Source organism: Sinocyclocheilus rhinocerous, unplaced genomic scaffold (genome assembly GCF_001515625.1).
Source record: "Sinocyclocheilus rhinocerous isolate Xijiao unplaced genomic scaffold, SAMN03320098_v1.1 scaffold72, whole genome shotgun sequence".
Lineage (NCBI taxonomy): Eukaryota > Metazoa > Chordata > Actinopteri > Cypriniformes > Cyprinidae > Sinocyclocheilus > Sinocyclocheilus rhinocerous.
The window spans coordinates 2,671,541-2,686,065 of record NW_015628351.1 but is presented as its reverse complement, the minus strand read 5'-3'; the positions used below and the strand labels follow the sequence as shown (position 1 = coordinate 2,686,065).

The window sequence follows — 14,525 nt, the reverse complement described above, 5'->3', positions numbered from 1 at the left end:
TTATGTTGGTTAGTTAAATTAATTTTCGGGCTACCAAAATCTGAAGAGTATCTGCCCAAAGGGCTACCAGGGATTTTGAAATTTTGCGAGCCCTGCCCCCCATACCCCCCGCAATTCGCCACCTGTATTTGTTTAAGTTATTATTACTTAATCAAAACAACCCAACTGCAGTTTGATTGATATTAGGCTACTTGGAATGCGCAATAAATAACGTGATTTTTTTTTCTTTCAGAAATCACGTTTTTAAAACAAGCTAATTTGCATGTGGATAAATGTGATCTGCTTGATTCTGTTAGCTTTTCTTTCTGATATCACTGCGCTTGAACAGTTTCCTTCATGCATCATGTGTGTTTTCCCACCTTGTTGCTGTGTTTGGCCTTAAGTACTTTCTGCCCCAGAGTTTTCCTTAATATCCCCTCTAGGATCCCAAGAGGGCCCCTGGAAGAGCGAATCTACTCCACACAGCCCATCACTGCTGTCTACAGTGTGAGTTGAATGCTTAATTTACCTTCTTCGCTGACTTTCACATCTAGACACGAACTTGATATCAGGCAGCTTTACCCTGAGATGATCTGAGCCTGCCCCTTTTGCTGCAATCATTTTAAAGGATATAACTGGTTCTTTAAAGTATGTTATAGAAATAAAACCATTCTCGTACATATGGTTGCTTTAACTCTAACTTGGGATCAGACCACTCCTCTCTCCCCGCAAATGTAACATTAAAATATTTGACTCCTAACCGCAGTGCATTTGAGTCATCAACATGAGGACCACCATGTGTACTGGTGGAAGCTGATTCAGGAAAGCTCCAAAAATGGAATGTGTTATTAATTTCTCTCTTTCAGCTGTTTTTTTTTTTCTTTTTGGTTTTATTGTCAAAATGTAACATGCAGAGTAGAGTTTCGAGAAGCTAGTAAATGTTTCCACTCATTTTGAAAATGATGATTGACAATCATTACATAAATTATGCATCATCAACTTCCAGAAATTTGGTTTACTTCCACAAATTTGGCTAAAATTGCTTTCTTACTAATTAAGATTTCTGGAATCCAATGATTCCAGTGAATCATAATTCACTTTTACAAGGTGATGCATCCTCGTTGAATATAAATTTTTTCTTTAACAAAAATTTGCTGAACTCTAATATTTTAATGGTACTGTATATTCCGCCACTGGAAGTCAATCATAATTAAATAATTTAATGAATTTTGAGAACACTCATGATAAAAAATATCTATAATAAAAACCTAATAATAAAAAGTATACTATTTTTTACATATAAACATGACTTTATATCTTTTAGATGTCCATGTGTTTCAAATGCTGAAAAATGAAAGTTAAATCAACCCTGTCGCATGATGTAGCATCTTCCAGATTTATTGTAAAAAAATACCACAAAAAGTCAGGCATGGATTTACAAAAATTGGCCAAATTGCAGTTATCTGACATTTTTCTCAGTTATGTAAATTTTAATATATTTCTTAATATTCTGTTCTAGGCCAATCTAGTGTCAAATGACTTTAAAATATTTGACAGAGATAGAGGGCAAGCTAGGTGTTTTATATTGTTGCCCCAGAAGGCAAATATTACCCATTAATAAGAAAATTGCTGGACTGACATGAGGTTGAGCGAGCAGGACTGATGATGTTTGAACAGTACCATATTGAGGGAAGTGGATGGGTGGGGTGCTTTTTTTTCTGCTGAGCTGGTCTTTCTCCTGTTCCTGCTTCCTGTGTTGGGTCAGAAAGCCCCTCATTCTGGGAGCCATTGGGCTGTGTGTGTGATCTCACCCGCCCCTTCTCAGCACAGCAGCACCCCACCCTGGAAAAGCCCAGGCTGCTGGGTAAGCTGCATAATCTCTGCAAATAAGTGGGTCATTCTCCACCTGCTGATGTCGCCTGGAAAAGCCAGCAAGCCAGTCATGTGAAATTTCAGGTGTTTAGTTCAGACTGACTGATTGTCACTGAATACATAAGCCGTAGGACTGAGGTGGAGATGTTTATTTTTCTGCAAGCTCCCATATGAACATGTCTGGCTTGCAGATGGCTGTTCTTTAGCCCTCACAGTAGGTAAAAACTGGCCGCTTTCTGTTTGAAGCCTTTGATCTTTGAGGAAGACGACAGGACTGCAGGTTTCATGTTTTCTTTAATGAGTTATGGAGTAGCTCGGGCTGCAGTCTCTCACCGTGCAACCACCAAGTTAATCTCATTATCAGTTCCCGCATTTACAATTTATAATTACAACAGCAACTTTGAAAATCCAGGGAGAACCGACAATGACACTGCACTCTCTCATATGCCTGTGTAAGCGACGATAACGGACCGTAACCGCCGTTGCTGCTGCTGTAATGAGTATTCACAGGAGAGTTTCATGCGGTGGCTGATTGCTATCTACATGTAAACAGAGCTTGCTTGTTGTAATAGAAACTGGCCCTCAAAGATGTAGTATAGAGTACACAGGAATAAAGCCTACTTTCTATTGTTGAACACTGTTTAGGCTTAGTTCACAGTTAATTCGACTATGAGGTGAGCTGCCTCAAACTATGGCAGTTCAATGTATTTGAAAGGATTTACTTTCTTAATACATGTTTCTGGTATTTCTGAGCATGATTCATCAGTTTTTGTCTTTCATCAAAATATAATATAATCTGAAACAAGGTGAAACTGCCTGATGATTTCCTTATTTGTTTGATGATATCAAGGCTGTGGATGGGGAAAATAATGTTAACTAATAGCTGTTGCAGGAATATACAATACTGTTGAAAAGTTTGAGATCTGTAAGATTTTTTAAAAATTAATACTTTTATTTAGCAAGGACAGATTTAATTGACAACAAGTGTTAATATAGACATTTATTATGTTAATGACATTTATAAAACGGATAGTTCCGGTCCTTGATTCTGATTGGTTCGAAGCTGTTGTAAATTACTCTACAAACATAAGTCAAGTCACCTTTATTTATATAGCGCTTTTAACAATACAGATTGTGTCAAAGCAACTGTACAGCATTAACTAGGAAAATAGTGTGTCATTAATGCAAAATGACAATAGTAAACACTCAATTTTCAGTTAAAGGCAGTTCATCATTGAATTCAGTGATGTCATCATCCAGCTTAGTACAGTTTAAATAGTATCTTTGCAATCACTTGCAATCAAGTCAACAATATCGCTGGAAATGAAGTGTCCCCAACTAAGCAAGCCAGAGGCGACAGCGGCAAGGAAACAAAACTCCATCGGTGACAGAATGGAGAAAAAAAACCTTGGGAGAAACCAGGCTCAGTCGGGGGGCCAGTTCTCCTCTGACCAGACAAAACCAGCAGTTCAATTTCAGGCTAGCAAAGTCACATTGTGCAGAGGAATCATCTGGTTCCTGTGGTCTTGTCCCGGTGGCAGTCTAGGAGACAAGGTCTTCCTTCAGAAGAGACGCCGGAGCATTACTGTAGAGCAGTGATTCATTGCACGCTTGTGGCGTCATGCTCTCTTACAATGGGAAATTCCACTGGCACAAGTTATTCACGCGCTTACTCAACAATTCACCTGATCTTATTATTACTGCGTAGGAGAGGGACTTAAGACAGGTTTTAGGGGGATATAAGACGCTTCTGTTCCCATATAGCACTGGGGTTTCGGTTTACATTAAAGGAACAGTTCACCCAAATTGTTCCAAACCTTCATGCTGTTATTTTTTTGTGGAACATAAAATCTTGAAACTAATTTGTTACTACCAGTCAAAAGTTCGAAATATTGTTTTTAAAAGAAGTACCTTGAATTCACCAAGGTTACATTTACTGGATCAAAAATACAGTAAAAACTGTAATATTGTGAAATATTATTGCAACTTTAAAACTGTTTTCTAATTGAATATATTGTCAAGTCAAGTCACCTTTATTTATATAGCGCTTTTAACAATACAGATTGTGTCAAAGCAACTGAACAGCATTAATTAGGAAAATAGTGTGTCAATAATGCAGCATGACAATAGTAAACACTCATTTTTGAGTTAAAGACAGTTCATCATTGAATTCAGTGGTGTCTTCATTCAGCTCAGTTCAGTTTAAATAGTATCTGTGCAATCAAGTCGACGATATCGCTGGAAATTAAGTGTCCCCAACTAAGCAAGCCAGAGGCGACAGCGGCAAGGAACCAAAACTCCATCGGTGACAGAATGGAGAAAAAACCTTGGGAGAAACCAGGCTCAGTCGGGGGGCCAGTTCTCTTCTTGCCAGACGAAACCAGCAGTTCAATTCCAAGCTGCAGCAAAATCACATTGAGCAGAGGACTCAACTGGTTCCTGTGGTCTTGTCCCAGTGGCCATCTAGGAGACAAGGTCTTCACTGGGGATCTGTCTCTGGGGCTCATCTAGTTGTCCTGATCTCCGCTGACATTCAGGGCTGTAGAGGTCCTCTCTAGGTGCTGATCCACCATCTGATCTGAATACGTACTGGATCCGGGTGACTGCAGTGACCATCTGATCTGATCTGGATACTGACTGGATCTGGTGGCTACGGTGACCTCGGAATAAGAAAGAAACAGACTAATATTAGCGTAGATGCCATTCTTCTAACAATGTAGCAAGTACATCGGGTGTTATGAAAAAAGTTCCCGGTTCCGGTTGACCTAATTAATGCAGCCTTTTTATTTTACTGTGGGGTAATTTTGGTGCAGTAGCATGAGATAGCTTGATTTCAAACTTTTGAATTGAATAAAAAATGACAAGTAAGCAGTCAGTAATAAAATAAGAACAAATAAAGAAATTAATAATGATAGCACAAATAAAAAATAACGACAGGCCTTCGAATTAAATAAATTGCTTTTTAGTTTTTCAGGTAGGTCTAACAGTAGGGTTCAGATATTTAAATTTTTTTATTTTTTTTATTTTACCAATTATCCAAATAATGTTTAGCCCTAGAAAGTTATTATTATCAGAACACGTGAGCATAACATAGCGGTTAGCAGATCAATGAATGAGAGGGCAGCGTTACCAGAGTTGCCCATATACCACGCCATAACACAGTAGGGCTATTGCAGACAGAAACAATACTGTACTACATCGATGTTTCCTGTCGGCTCAATTTTTGAGTGGACTTTGCTGTTCCGATGAGCATGAACGGTATACGAGTGGAGCGACTGAGCGGACCACACACGCATAGAGCGGGATAATACACAGAGCGTCACAGCACGTGAAAGTGAATCCTGAGCGGTGAACTAATTTTCGGCACCTGAAATTTCGGTGCATCTCTAATTATTGGCGACATCAGAAATGGATATTATATTTGGTCATGTTCCTGTCCTCGTTTAGTTTGATTATGTTCCACTGATGTCACCTGTGTTCCCCAATCATCCCCTGTATTTTGACATTGAGAGAATAGGTCGTAATTTAGATATATTTTTGAGATGGAAAAATGCAGTTTTACAAATGCTAGAAACGTGGCTTTCTAACGAAAGATTGCTATCAAATAGCACACCTAGGTTCCTAACTGATGACGAAGAATTGACAGAGCAGTCATCAAGTGTTAGACAGTGTTCTAGGTTATTACATGTGGAATTTTTAGGTCCTATAATTAACACCTCTGTTTTTTCAGAATTTAGCAGTAAGAAATTACTTTATTATACTTTATTAGAGCTTTCAGACCCTGCATAGACCTACCACATTCAAGGCCCAGAAGGGTAGTAAGGGCATCGTAAAAATAGTCCATGTGAAATAGCACAATCATTTTTGGGTGAACTATCCCTTTAAAATCAAAATAAGTGAATTGTGGTACATGCTAGTATACAGATAACAGAAGGTTACAACAACAGCAAGATGTTGGGAGATGTTGTGATGTTCTTGAGGGTAAACTTTGACCTTCATATTCCATTTCCTGGTCACAAAACCTCCTCCAATGTAGGAGAACTAGTTCTCTAAACTAGCTTCTTGGTCCATTCTGGTTTTTACAGTTCAACCAGTTCCCAATGTCCCCCCTTTATTTCGTGTCGTTACCAAATAAAACAATATTCAACATCTCGTGTTACAAAAGCAAAGAGGGTTTGTTAATATTGTTTCATGTTGACTTAAAAAACAGTAATGGTTATTTTGTCTGACTCTTCAGTGTTGACACAGTTTTCCCTTTGTTTTCTCAGGTACAGAGACCCCCTGGCCCCCCATATACAGCACATGAAATCAACAAGGGCCACCCTAACCTAGCGGCCACACCGCCAGGTCACGCCTCCTCCCCTGGACTCTCTCAGGTATCAGTTTCAACAGTATCCACTGCGCATCTGTATGGTCACCCTAAAGTCTGGGAGGCAGGAGGAGGGGTGAGTCCACGCGCACAACTGCCTGAGTCTTTCTGTCTGTCTGAGTGTGTCTTTATATGTGTTTGTATGCCTGGTAGGGCTGGGCAATATATTGAATATTTGTAATACTGTTACAATATAAATACAAGTTAGCAACATTCTGACCACTGCAGACATCTTACTGCCATTTTAATTGGACAATTAAGTTTTCAAAAGCATAGTTCACTCAAAAATCAAAATTCTGTCATCATTTACTCACCCTCATGACAACCCATAAGATTTTCATTCATCTTCGAAACACAAAAAAAGTTTTTAATCAAACCTGAGAGATTTCTGTACTTCCATTGAAAGTCCATTCCAGCAAAACTTTGACAGTTCAGAAAGTTCATGAAGACATCATAAAAGAGATCTATATGAATCAAGCAGTTTAATCCAAGTCTTCCGACAAGACATGATTGCTTTATATGATGAACAGATTTAATGCAGTTTAGTACAGTTGATCTGCTGTTTACCATACTTGATGTGCTTTATGTATTTGCGTTGATCGGTGTTTATATGTGAATAAAAGCCTAAAAAATATTTGCTCCTCTTATAAAACTATAAATGACAAAATTTTTATTTTTAGACTAACACTAAGTCATAATAGTCTGGACTGCTTGTGCCTTGTGTTGATTTTCATCTAATTTTAAACATGTGCAAAAATGATTTTCTAAGTTTGATTCATTTCTGTGATTCAGTTCAAACTCTCCGTTTCTGAGTCAATGGATGACTCTAAGCTCTGATTAAGCAATTCATTTCATATTAATTAAAATGTGTTGGTATATTGGAGCATATAAATAGTTTTAAAAAAATTCTTGTTCATTTAGTGTTTCAACAGTCTGAAAAACATTTTCATTATGCTAAATTAGATCTACTTAATTTTTTTTTAAGCAAATAAATAACTACTGTGATATACTGTATAATGAATATTGTCAAAAACCTCAAAATACTGAGGGAAAAAAAATAATTTTTAGCTATATTTCCCAGCCCTAATGCCTGCCACAATTAATCAGCACATGCACATCACTGTTTGGTTGTCTTGTTTCTAAGAGATACATTACACACAGGTCTTTAGAGGTCAGATGGAAGGTATTTCACATAACTGGATGCAGATGTCAAAGATTTCCTATGACACACGTGATATAAATAATAGATTTCTGTGATAAATAATTTCTGATCTGTAATAACACTGATTTCTTAGACAAAGAAAACTTCGCTTCGCTTGAGTTAAGATGGATTTGATCGCTTTTTTGCACTCAGCGAAAATCTGTTTGAGACCTGAGCAGATAGGATTGTAAGTTTACATAATCTTTGGGAACCTGCTGTGCTGGCTGTCAAACAGAAAGCAGTGTGTCTTCCTGTGATGATTAAATAAAGTTGGCAAACTAAGAAGATGCTTGACATATAGTCATACCAGTTTGCTAGACTCCTCTCTCCGCTGTGGTGTGCTTTGAAGTTGTCTGTATTGTTAATATTTGATAAGAGACCTGGCATATCTGGGTATAATTAGCCTGCAGGGAAGATTTTGTGTGTGTCATTGTTTAAGTATGCTTATTACTAGTGTCCGTGGGTGTGTAGAGGTCCGCCGAACACACGCTTTGTCACGCAAATTCACACACAGCCACTCGCGCACATGCACACTGTGCCCATCTGACTCTGCCACAGGAATAGAAAGTCTGTCAGGGTGGCTCAGCTGTTCTCAAGCTTGTTATCTGTCTGAGACCAGCACTCACATTCCCACTCCACGCCTGCCCCACACTGCCAGTGCGACCGCCTATTAATAGGCTAAGAGTGCTCCAGAGGCTAAACCTTAATTACACATCTAACCTTTCCTCTATCAAAACCTGTGCATGTGAATGCAGAGGAAGAATCGCTGAGGTTTGTGGATGTCAGAGGTGGATGGAGATTTAGGCTGCTCGATTATGACAAAAATCATAATCACGATTATTTTGGTCAATATTGTAATCACGATTATTTAACACGTTATGCGTGGGCCATATGACAAAAACTTTATATGAATGATTTATTTAAAGATAGCGATATACTGTATATCAAATATATATTTTCTGTAAATAAGGTTGCTATGACATCTACATTTTAAAGACCAGTGAAATGTCACAATTCTCAATACCAAGGTAGAATACTATTGGGTAGCTAATATTAGTAGGCTAAAAACAAAACAAAACAAAAATTCTTGAAATTATTGAAAATAATTAAACTATCAGTAATGAAAAAGTAAAGGACAAATACAATAGAATAAAAAATATGGCTGGGCAAAAAAAAAAAAAATTCTAAACTATAAAGTTTTGTTGCAAATGGATGAAGACATTAGTAGGCTTCTCAGCTCGCCCCTCAACATGCACGCGTTCGGAGTTTCGGCAGCCCTACACTGAATATTATATTGTGGGCGTTGTATTTTGATTAATAAAAAATGTTTTGTAAAAAATGACAATACATGACCCTGCTTCTAAATAAATAAAGCAGTTATTTTTATTTAGTTGAAAACGGGCCAAAAGAGACCTCCGAACTAGTAGGCTACCAGAAAGGAAAAAAAAACCTTAACGTTTTTGCTCAGAATTCGTTTTTAATCCTGCAAGATTTTAGTCATACATGATAAATATCAAATACATTATAGCTTGACTGCAAGTTTAAAAACAACACTGCAATTGTTATAATCAAGGAAATTAAACTTACCATCATGAAATACTCAGGGCTTAAAGTTCTCCGGCACCATGCCGGATCTCCGGCATGCAGCGTTTGGCTGCGAAAAAAAATAGTCCTAAAACTTGTTGATATCACTTTCGAGCCCATGAGTTCGTCTACCAATGGTATGAGAGGAGCACAGCTTTCACTCACAACCAAACTAACATTACTAGCCAATCAGAATGTTTTGCTCTTATAAACACGAGACGCGCATAATAGTGTCCAGTAGCAAAGTCGCAGCCCTGATGAATGGAGAAGCGCGACAAAAAGCTGCAAGGCGCAGTGGTCAAAGATGCCCATCTAGCGCATATTTACATAGAAAAACTAATTAAAAAGCAGCGGAGCTTTGTAAACAGCTCAGAGTTATCACATCATCTCCATAAGAATGATATTATTGCCAGAACAAATTTACCGGGATTTTTGAAAAGGTCCTGTTCACTAGCTTTGGGAACCGATAACCGGTTCTTATTCAGAACCGGTTCTGTTTTTTTAAAAGAACCGGAACCGTGAGCAATTTCTAAGTTTCGGTTCCGAAAATGGTTCTGGTGCGACACATGACCAAGCGCTGTGAGCAGTCTTGCGCCGGCCTGCCTCTTTAATTACTGAGCACATTGTTTCCCATGACGTGCACTCCACAGACGCGCCGCATCTTTAACTGCCGAACACATCGTTTTCCACAACTGTACGCATACTCGCGTCTTTGATAAATGTGCACGTTGTTTTGTCTGACTGTACATGTACCGACAGCACGCAGCTCCTGCCGCCACTAAATTACATTATATTTGTCCCATATTGTCATTAATATACATACTGACTTCAACTTGGACGGACTATTTGGCCAACCAGCTTATTCCTGCTTGAAAAGCAAAATGTTATTGATAGTGTAAAAAACATAAACTTTGAAGCACATGCATTACTCAACATTACTTACTACCTTCCAGCAACACTACATTCAATTAAGAAAATAGTAAAAAAAAAAAAAAATAGTTCATTTAAATGGAACGGAATCGTTAGGCAAAACTGGAATCGGAACCGGAAAATTTCTAACGATACCCAACCCTACTGTTCACACATGATCTCTTTATGCTTACTTACCGGTAATTTACCAGTGAAGACTGTAACTTATGTGTGAAAGGGGCTAAACTCTTCCTCTGCATATGCTGTGAATTTGAATTGCTTAACGTTCATCTGGCAAAACAGTGTGCATTATCTCGCTAGATTTGTAACGTAAATAATTTATAAACCTTTGCCAACACAGGAGAATACATCAAACTATTTATAAATATGCCATTTATCGTACATCTCGATTTCAAAATAAAAGTTTCTGAGTTTGCATGTGGCCAATATAAAAAAATTAAATGTATTTAAACATCGTTTAATCACGCTGTAAAGTGAAAGATCACCAGGCCGTTGGCGCCCTCTGCAGGTATGTGTTATAATGCATAATGTACTTAAAGGCACAATATGTAAGATTTTTTTATTAAAATATCCTAAAACCACTAGAACAGTGTTATATATTTTGCTGACTTGTGTACTTACATTATCCCAAATGTTTCGAAGAATGTTTAAATCCAGAGAAATAAGCAATTTTAACTAGAGACACGGACCGTGTCCATAGTGTCATTGTATTGCCTGCCAATGACGTCATAACCAGGGTTTGAAATTAACTTTTTCACTCACCAGCCAATTTGCGCTGCTTTCGAGCCGTGTGTCGCGCTCGTTCAGCGGCCTCGTTTCGGACGGACGGCTTTCAGCCTCACCCTGCTTCATTCTACTATGTTAATAAATCATTAGCTCATCCATGAACATGATTTCTGCCCGAGTCCCGTCGGATTAGTGTTATTCAATAAAGTGTTGTTCAATAAAACCATGTAATTACTTGGTTTTGATACTTTGTTTGAGCCAACTGGAGCTCAGCGTTTTGATTTTTGTGATTAAAAGACAAATATTTTGGCATTGAAAATTTCTTAAAATAATATTAAAATATTGTCTCTTTCTAGTGAACCAAGTATCTGTATTTTGCCTCATCTCGTGAGCTAAGTATTGTCACACCCCTAGTGTCGATAAGCGGTGATATAGCTCATAATTTTCCAAGTGTATGATATAGTTTACATTCTTCAAGTCAACCATATATTCATGAAAAAATCAGTTTGTTCATTTCAAACACAAATTTGATAAGAACAGAGTGGAAATTATTAGCAACACCAAAATAACAGCAAAGCTAGTGTTTTCTGTTAGTTTCAGCACAAACTAAGAAAAGTAAAACCAAACTTTGTGGCAATAATTAAGACCAAACTGAACATGGTGTGTGTTTATGGTGCATGTCGGCAATGTTGTCTCGGCGGGGGCGGGGCGTGGTAGAGGTGGGGCTTAGGTAGACGATATTATCAGATATCGTGATATTTTTAAAGGCGATTATCGTTAAGATATTTTGAACATATCGCTCAGCCCTAGTGACACACTTATTGTTTTGTATTTATTAAATGTTGAATATAAACATAAATTACACTACAGTACTGTTCAAAAGTTTGGATTGTAATTTTTTTATGTTTTTGAATGAAGTACGCTCACCAAGGCTTCATTTATTTGACTAAAAAAATTCTGAAATATTATTACAATATTTTTTTCAGTTTTTAAAATTGTAATATATTGTAAAATGTAAATTATTTCCGTGATGTCAAAGCTGTTTTTTCAGCAGCCATTTATCCAATGTTCAGTGTCACATTATCAAATAAACCAATATAGCATTGACCAAAAACTGTGTCCCCGTGGCCAGACATAGTTTTGATGTTGTGTTTTCAAATTTTTAAGAAATCCTGTGTAAAATAAGAGTTTTTTTTACTTTGTAAATATTATTTGCTGGAGTAACATTTGCTAAATAAATATTTGCAGTCTGCGCCAATAGCCTCGTGGGCATTGTGCCGGCATGTAGCGCCATTGCGCTTCAGGCATCCTGAGTTTAAGTCCAAGCTCACGGACCTTTCTGGATCCCAACCCCACTTCACTAATTGTCTACATACTGTCCTATTATAATAAAAGGCAAAAATGCCAAAAATAAATCTCTAAAAAATAAAGAAATAAATATTTGCATCTGCATCAGCCATTAAAAAACTCGTAGTGGTTTACCACTATATAAAAAAAACCTCTATCTATTGCTTTTGCCCAATCATTTTTGAATCCTTTCAGGAAAACCAAAAGGTTTTAGGTTCAGACCCCACGCTGGACAACCCACAAGCCATCACCATTCTTCCCCTTGAGTGAGGTAGACTGACGGCAAAATAAATGTACTGTAAGTTGCTTTGAATGAAAGCAATTGTTCTGTCATCCAGAGTGTGAGTGTGTGAGTGTGTGTGAGAGTGTGAGAGTGTGAGTGTGTGTGTGAGAGTGTGAGTGTGTGAGTGTGTGTGAGAGTGTGAGAGTGTGAGTGTGTGTGTGAGAGTGTGAGTGTGTGAGTGTGTGTGAGAGTGTGAGAGTGTGAGTGTGTGAGTGTGTGTGAGTGAGTGTGTCTGAGAGTGAGTGTGTGTGACTGTGTGAGTGTGAATGTGTGTGTAGCGCTGCATATTCAGGCCTCAGCCGGTGCTAATGTTTCATGTTTAATGTATTATTGTGGAGGCTTTGTGATGAACATGTTTTTAAATGGGCTCTTTGATTGTGTCGTATCAAATGTAATGGACAGAGTCTCTCTGAACCGTCCTCAGTTTCCTGCAGCAGGATTCACATCACACTCGCTCCGCTTGAGTCGCAGCTCTCAGCAGTGACCTTTAGTCAGAGAAACAATCGCAGAGATCCGACAACTTCACTTCAGATGCCTGTGTCATTGAAAAGCACGGCAGGAGTTTCTCTGGGTCTCGGCAGAGAATGACATCATTCGGCTTCTTTACCTTCGACACGACTCTCGACTCTCACGACCTGCATTCAAACTACTCAGACAAGAGAGACGCAGACACATCTTTAATGCAACCTATTTCATATTTCTTTGTCAATTACACTGTTTTTCCCTCTGTGATGTTGTTCTGCACTTTCATCGTTTTAGATGCACACCGCAACACTGCTGATTGAACTAAACAGGTCAACAGACACTAGTTTAGTTAGTTAGCGTCATGGAGGGATTGATGTGTTTGTTGACCGTCTGTCCTCTTTAGCAGTCTTTTGTTGCTCAGACTTAAATGATGAACTTAATTTTGGATAAAATCAAAAAGAACTCATTGTTCCAAAAACTCACTACTTACAATTTATTTGTTTTACTCTGTCTTAGTCACATTGATCAGTTTAGAGCTGAACGATTTACATTTGGAGACATTTACATTTATGCATTTAGCGGATGCTTTTAACCAAAGCAACTTACAATAGAGGACCATAATCAGGGCAGGACTTACGGGGCCGGGGGCCCCTGGGCTTGAGGTTATGTTTGGGCCCCATACCTATACTACAAATGCACTCAACTAGAACATTATTATGGAGTAACACAAAATACACAAAAATTTAAATGTGCTTTCAGGTTTATATACTGTATACAATTAATAGGCAACATATCTAGCCTAGTCAAAGTTTAGATGTAATATTAAATAGTCACTATAATACAATAAACAGGATGTGATCTCTCAGTTGAGAGATCAAAACCCTGAAATAACACTGAGCAGAAAAAAAGAGATGTATTATTATGAAAATCTATTGTCTGTTTATCTGTCTTTTTATGTCAGTTCTTAAATTTAATAAATTCAATCTGAATAAAAAAAACATGCTGGCTAATAACAATCAAATGAAATCACTATAAACAAAATCCATAGATGGATTTTGCATAAGTTATGTTAAGTTTAAATACAACATTTTAATGTAGAAATATTAAATGATTGCAAAAACGAAATAATTAGCTACTTTTAAAAATATGAAACTACAACCGCCAGTAGGTGGCAGCAAGTGACTGCCTTAATGAGTGAGTTGAATCCTTAAATCAACCGATTTGTTTAAAATGCTAATTCATTTAACTTAGCAAACGACTGTACTAATAGCCTGTTTGAACCATTTACTGGTCCGTGTAATGCTGAGAAACAAAACACTGTGTTGCTCGGAGACGCATTGATGGGGCAAAACAGAATTTTGTGTCTGTGTTTATTGTACATTTGCCATCGTGCAGATATTCGGAAAAACAGGACTCTAGTTTGTGTGATAGGCTAACTCCTATATCGTAGGCATTCACTCATTAAATGCAGTGTTCGTTCAACCAATAAATTTCAGTTACTTTTAAGGCAATATTCATGACCTAATGCTCCATTATTTTACACAAATGTTCAGATTTATCATAGCATATGCTAAGGAAAATTAATGATTATTAATGCTATTTGTTTGCTTTCTAATAAGCACAGGCTGCGACTGTGCCAGACGTTACTTCATGCAGAGAACATAAGTTACATAATCACATAACTGAATGCCAGAATGTTAAGTATATTGTAATTTGCTTAGCCAGTATTATAAATTAAACTCAGGACCTGAATTTCGTTTTAGAAACAG

General features: G+C 37.6%; 1 protein-coding gene across 8 annotated transcripts in view; it reads left to right on the top strand.

Moving 5' to 3' along the window:
• Positions 1 to 14,525, top strand: part of LOC107737566 (eukaryotic translation initiation factor 4 gamma 3-like) — a 71,066-nt gene that overhangs the window by 4,264 nt on the left and 52,277 nt on the right. For 4 of the 8 annotated variants that reach the window (XM_016549090.1, XM_016549094.1, XM_016549093.1 and 1 more), the window contains exons 2-3: positions 399 to 486; positions 6,120 to 6,296. In XM_016549090.1, the coding sequence (XP_016404576.1) occupies positions 399 to 486; positions 6,120 to 6,296 (265 nt within the window). The remainder of the gene's footprint in view (positions 1 to 398; positions 487 to 6,119; positions 6,297 to 14,525) is intronic. The other 4 variants (XM_016549092.1, XM_016549091.1, XM_016549089.1 and 1 more) reach the window with 4 other exon arrangements.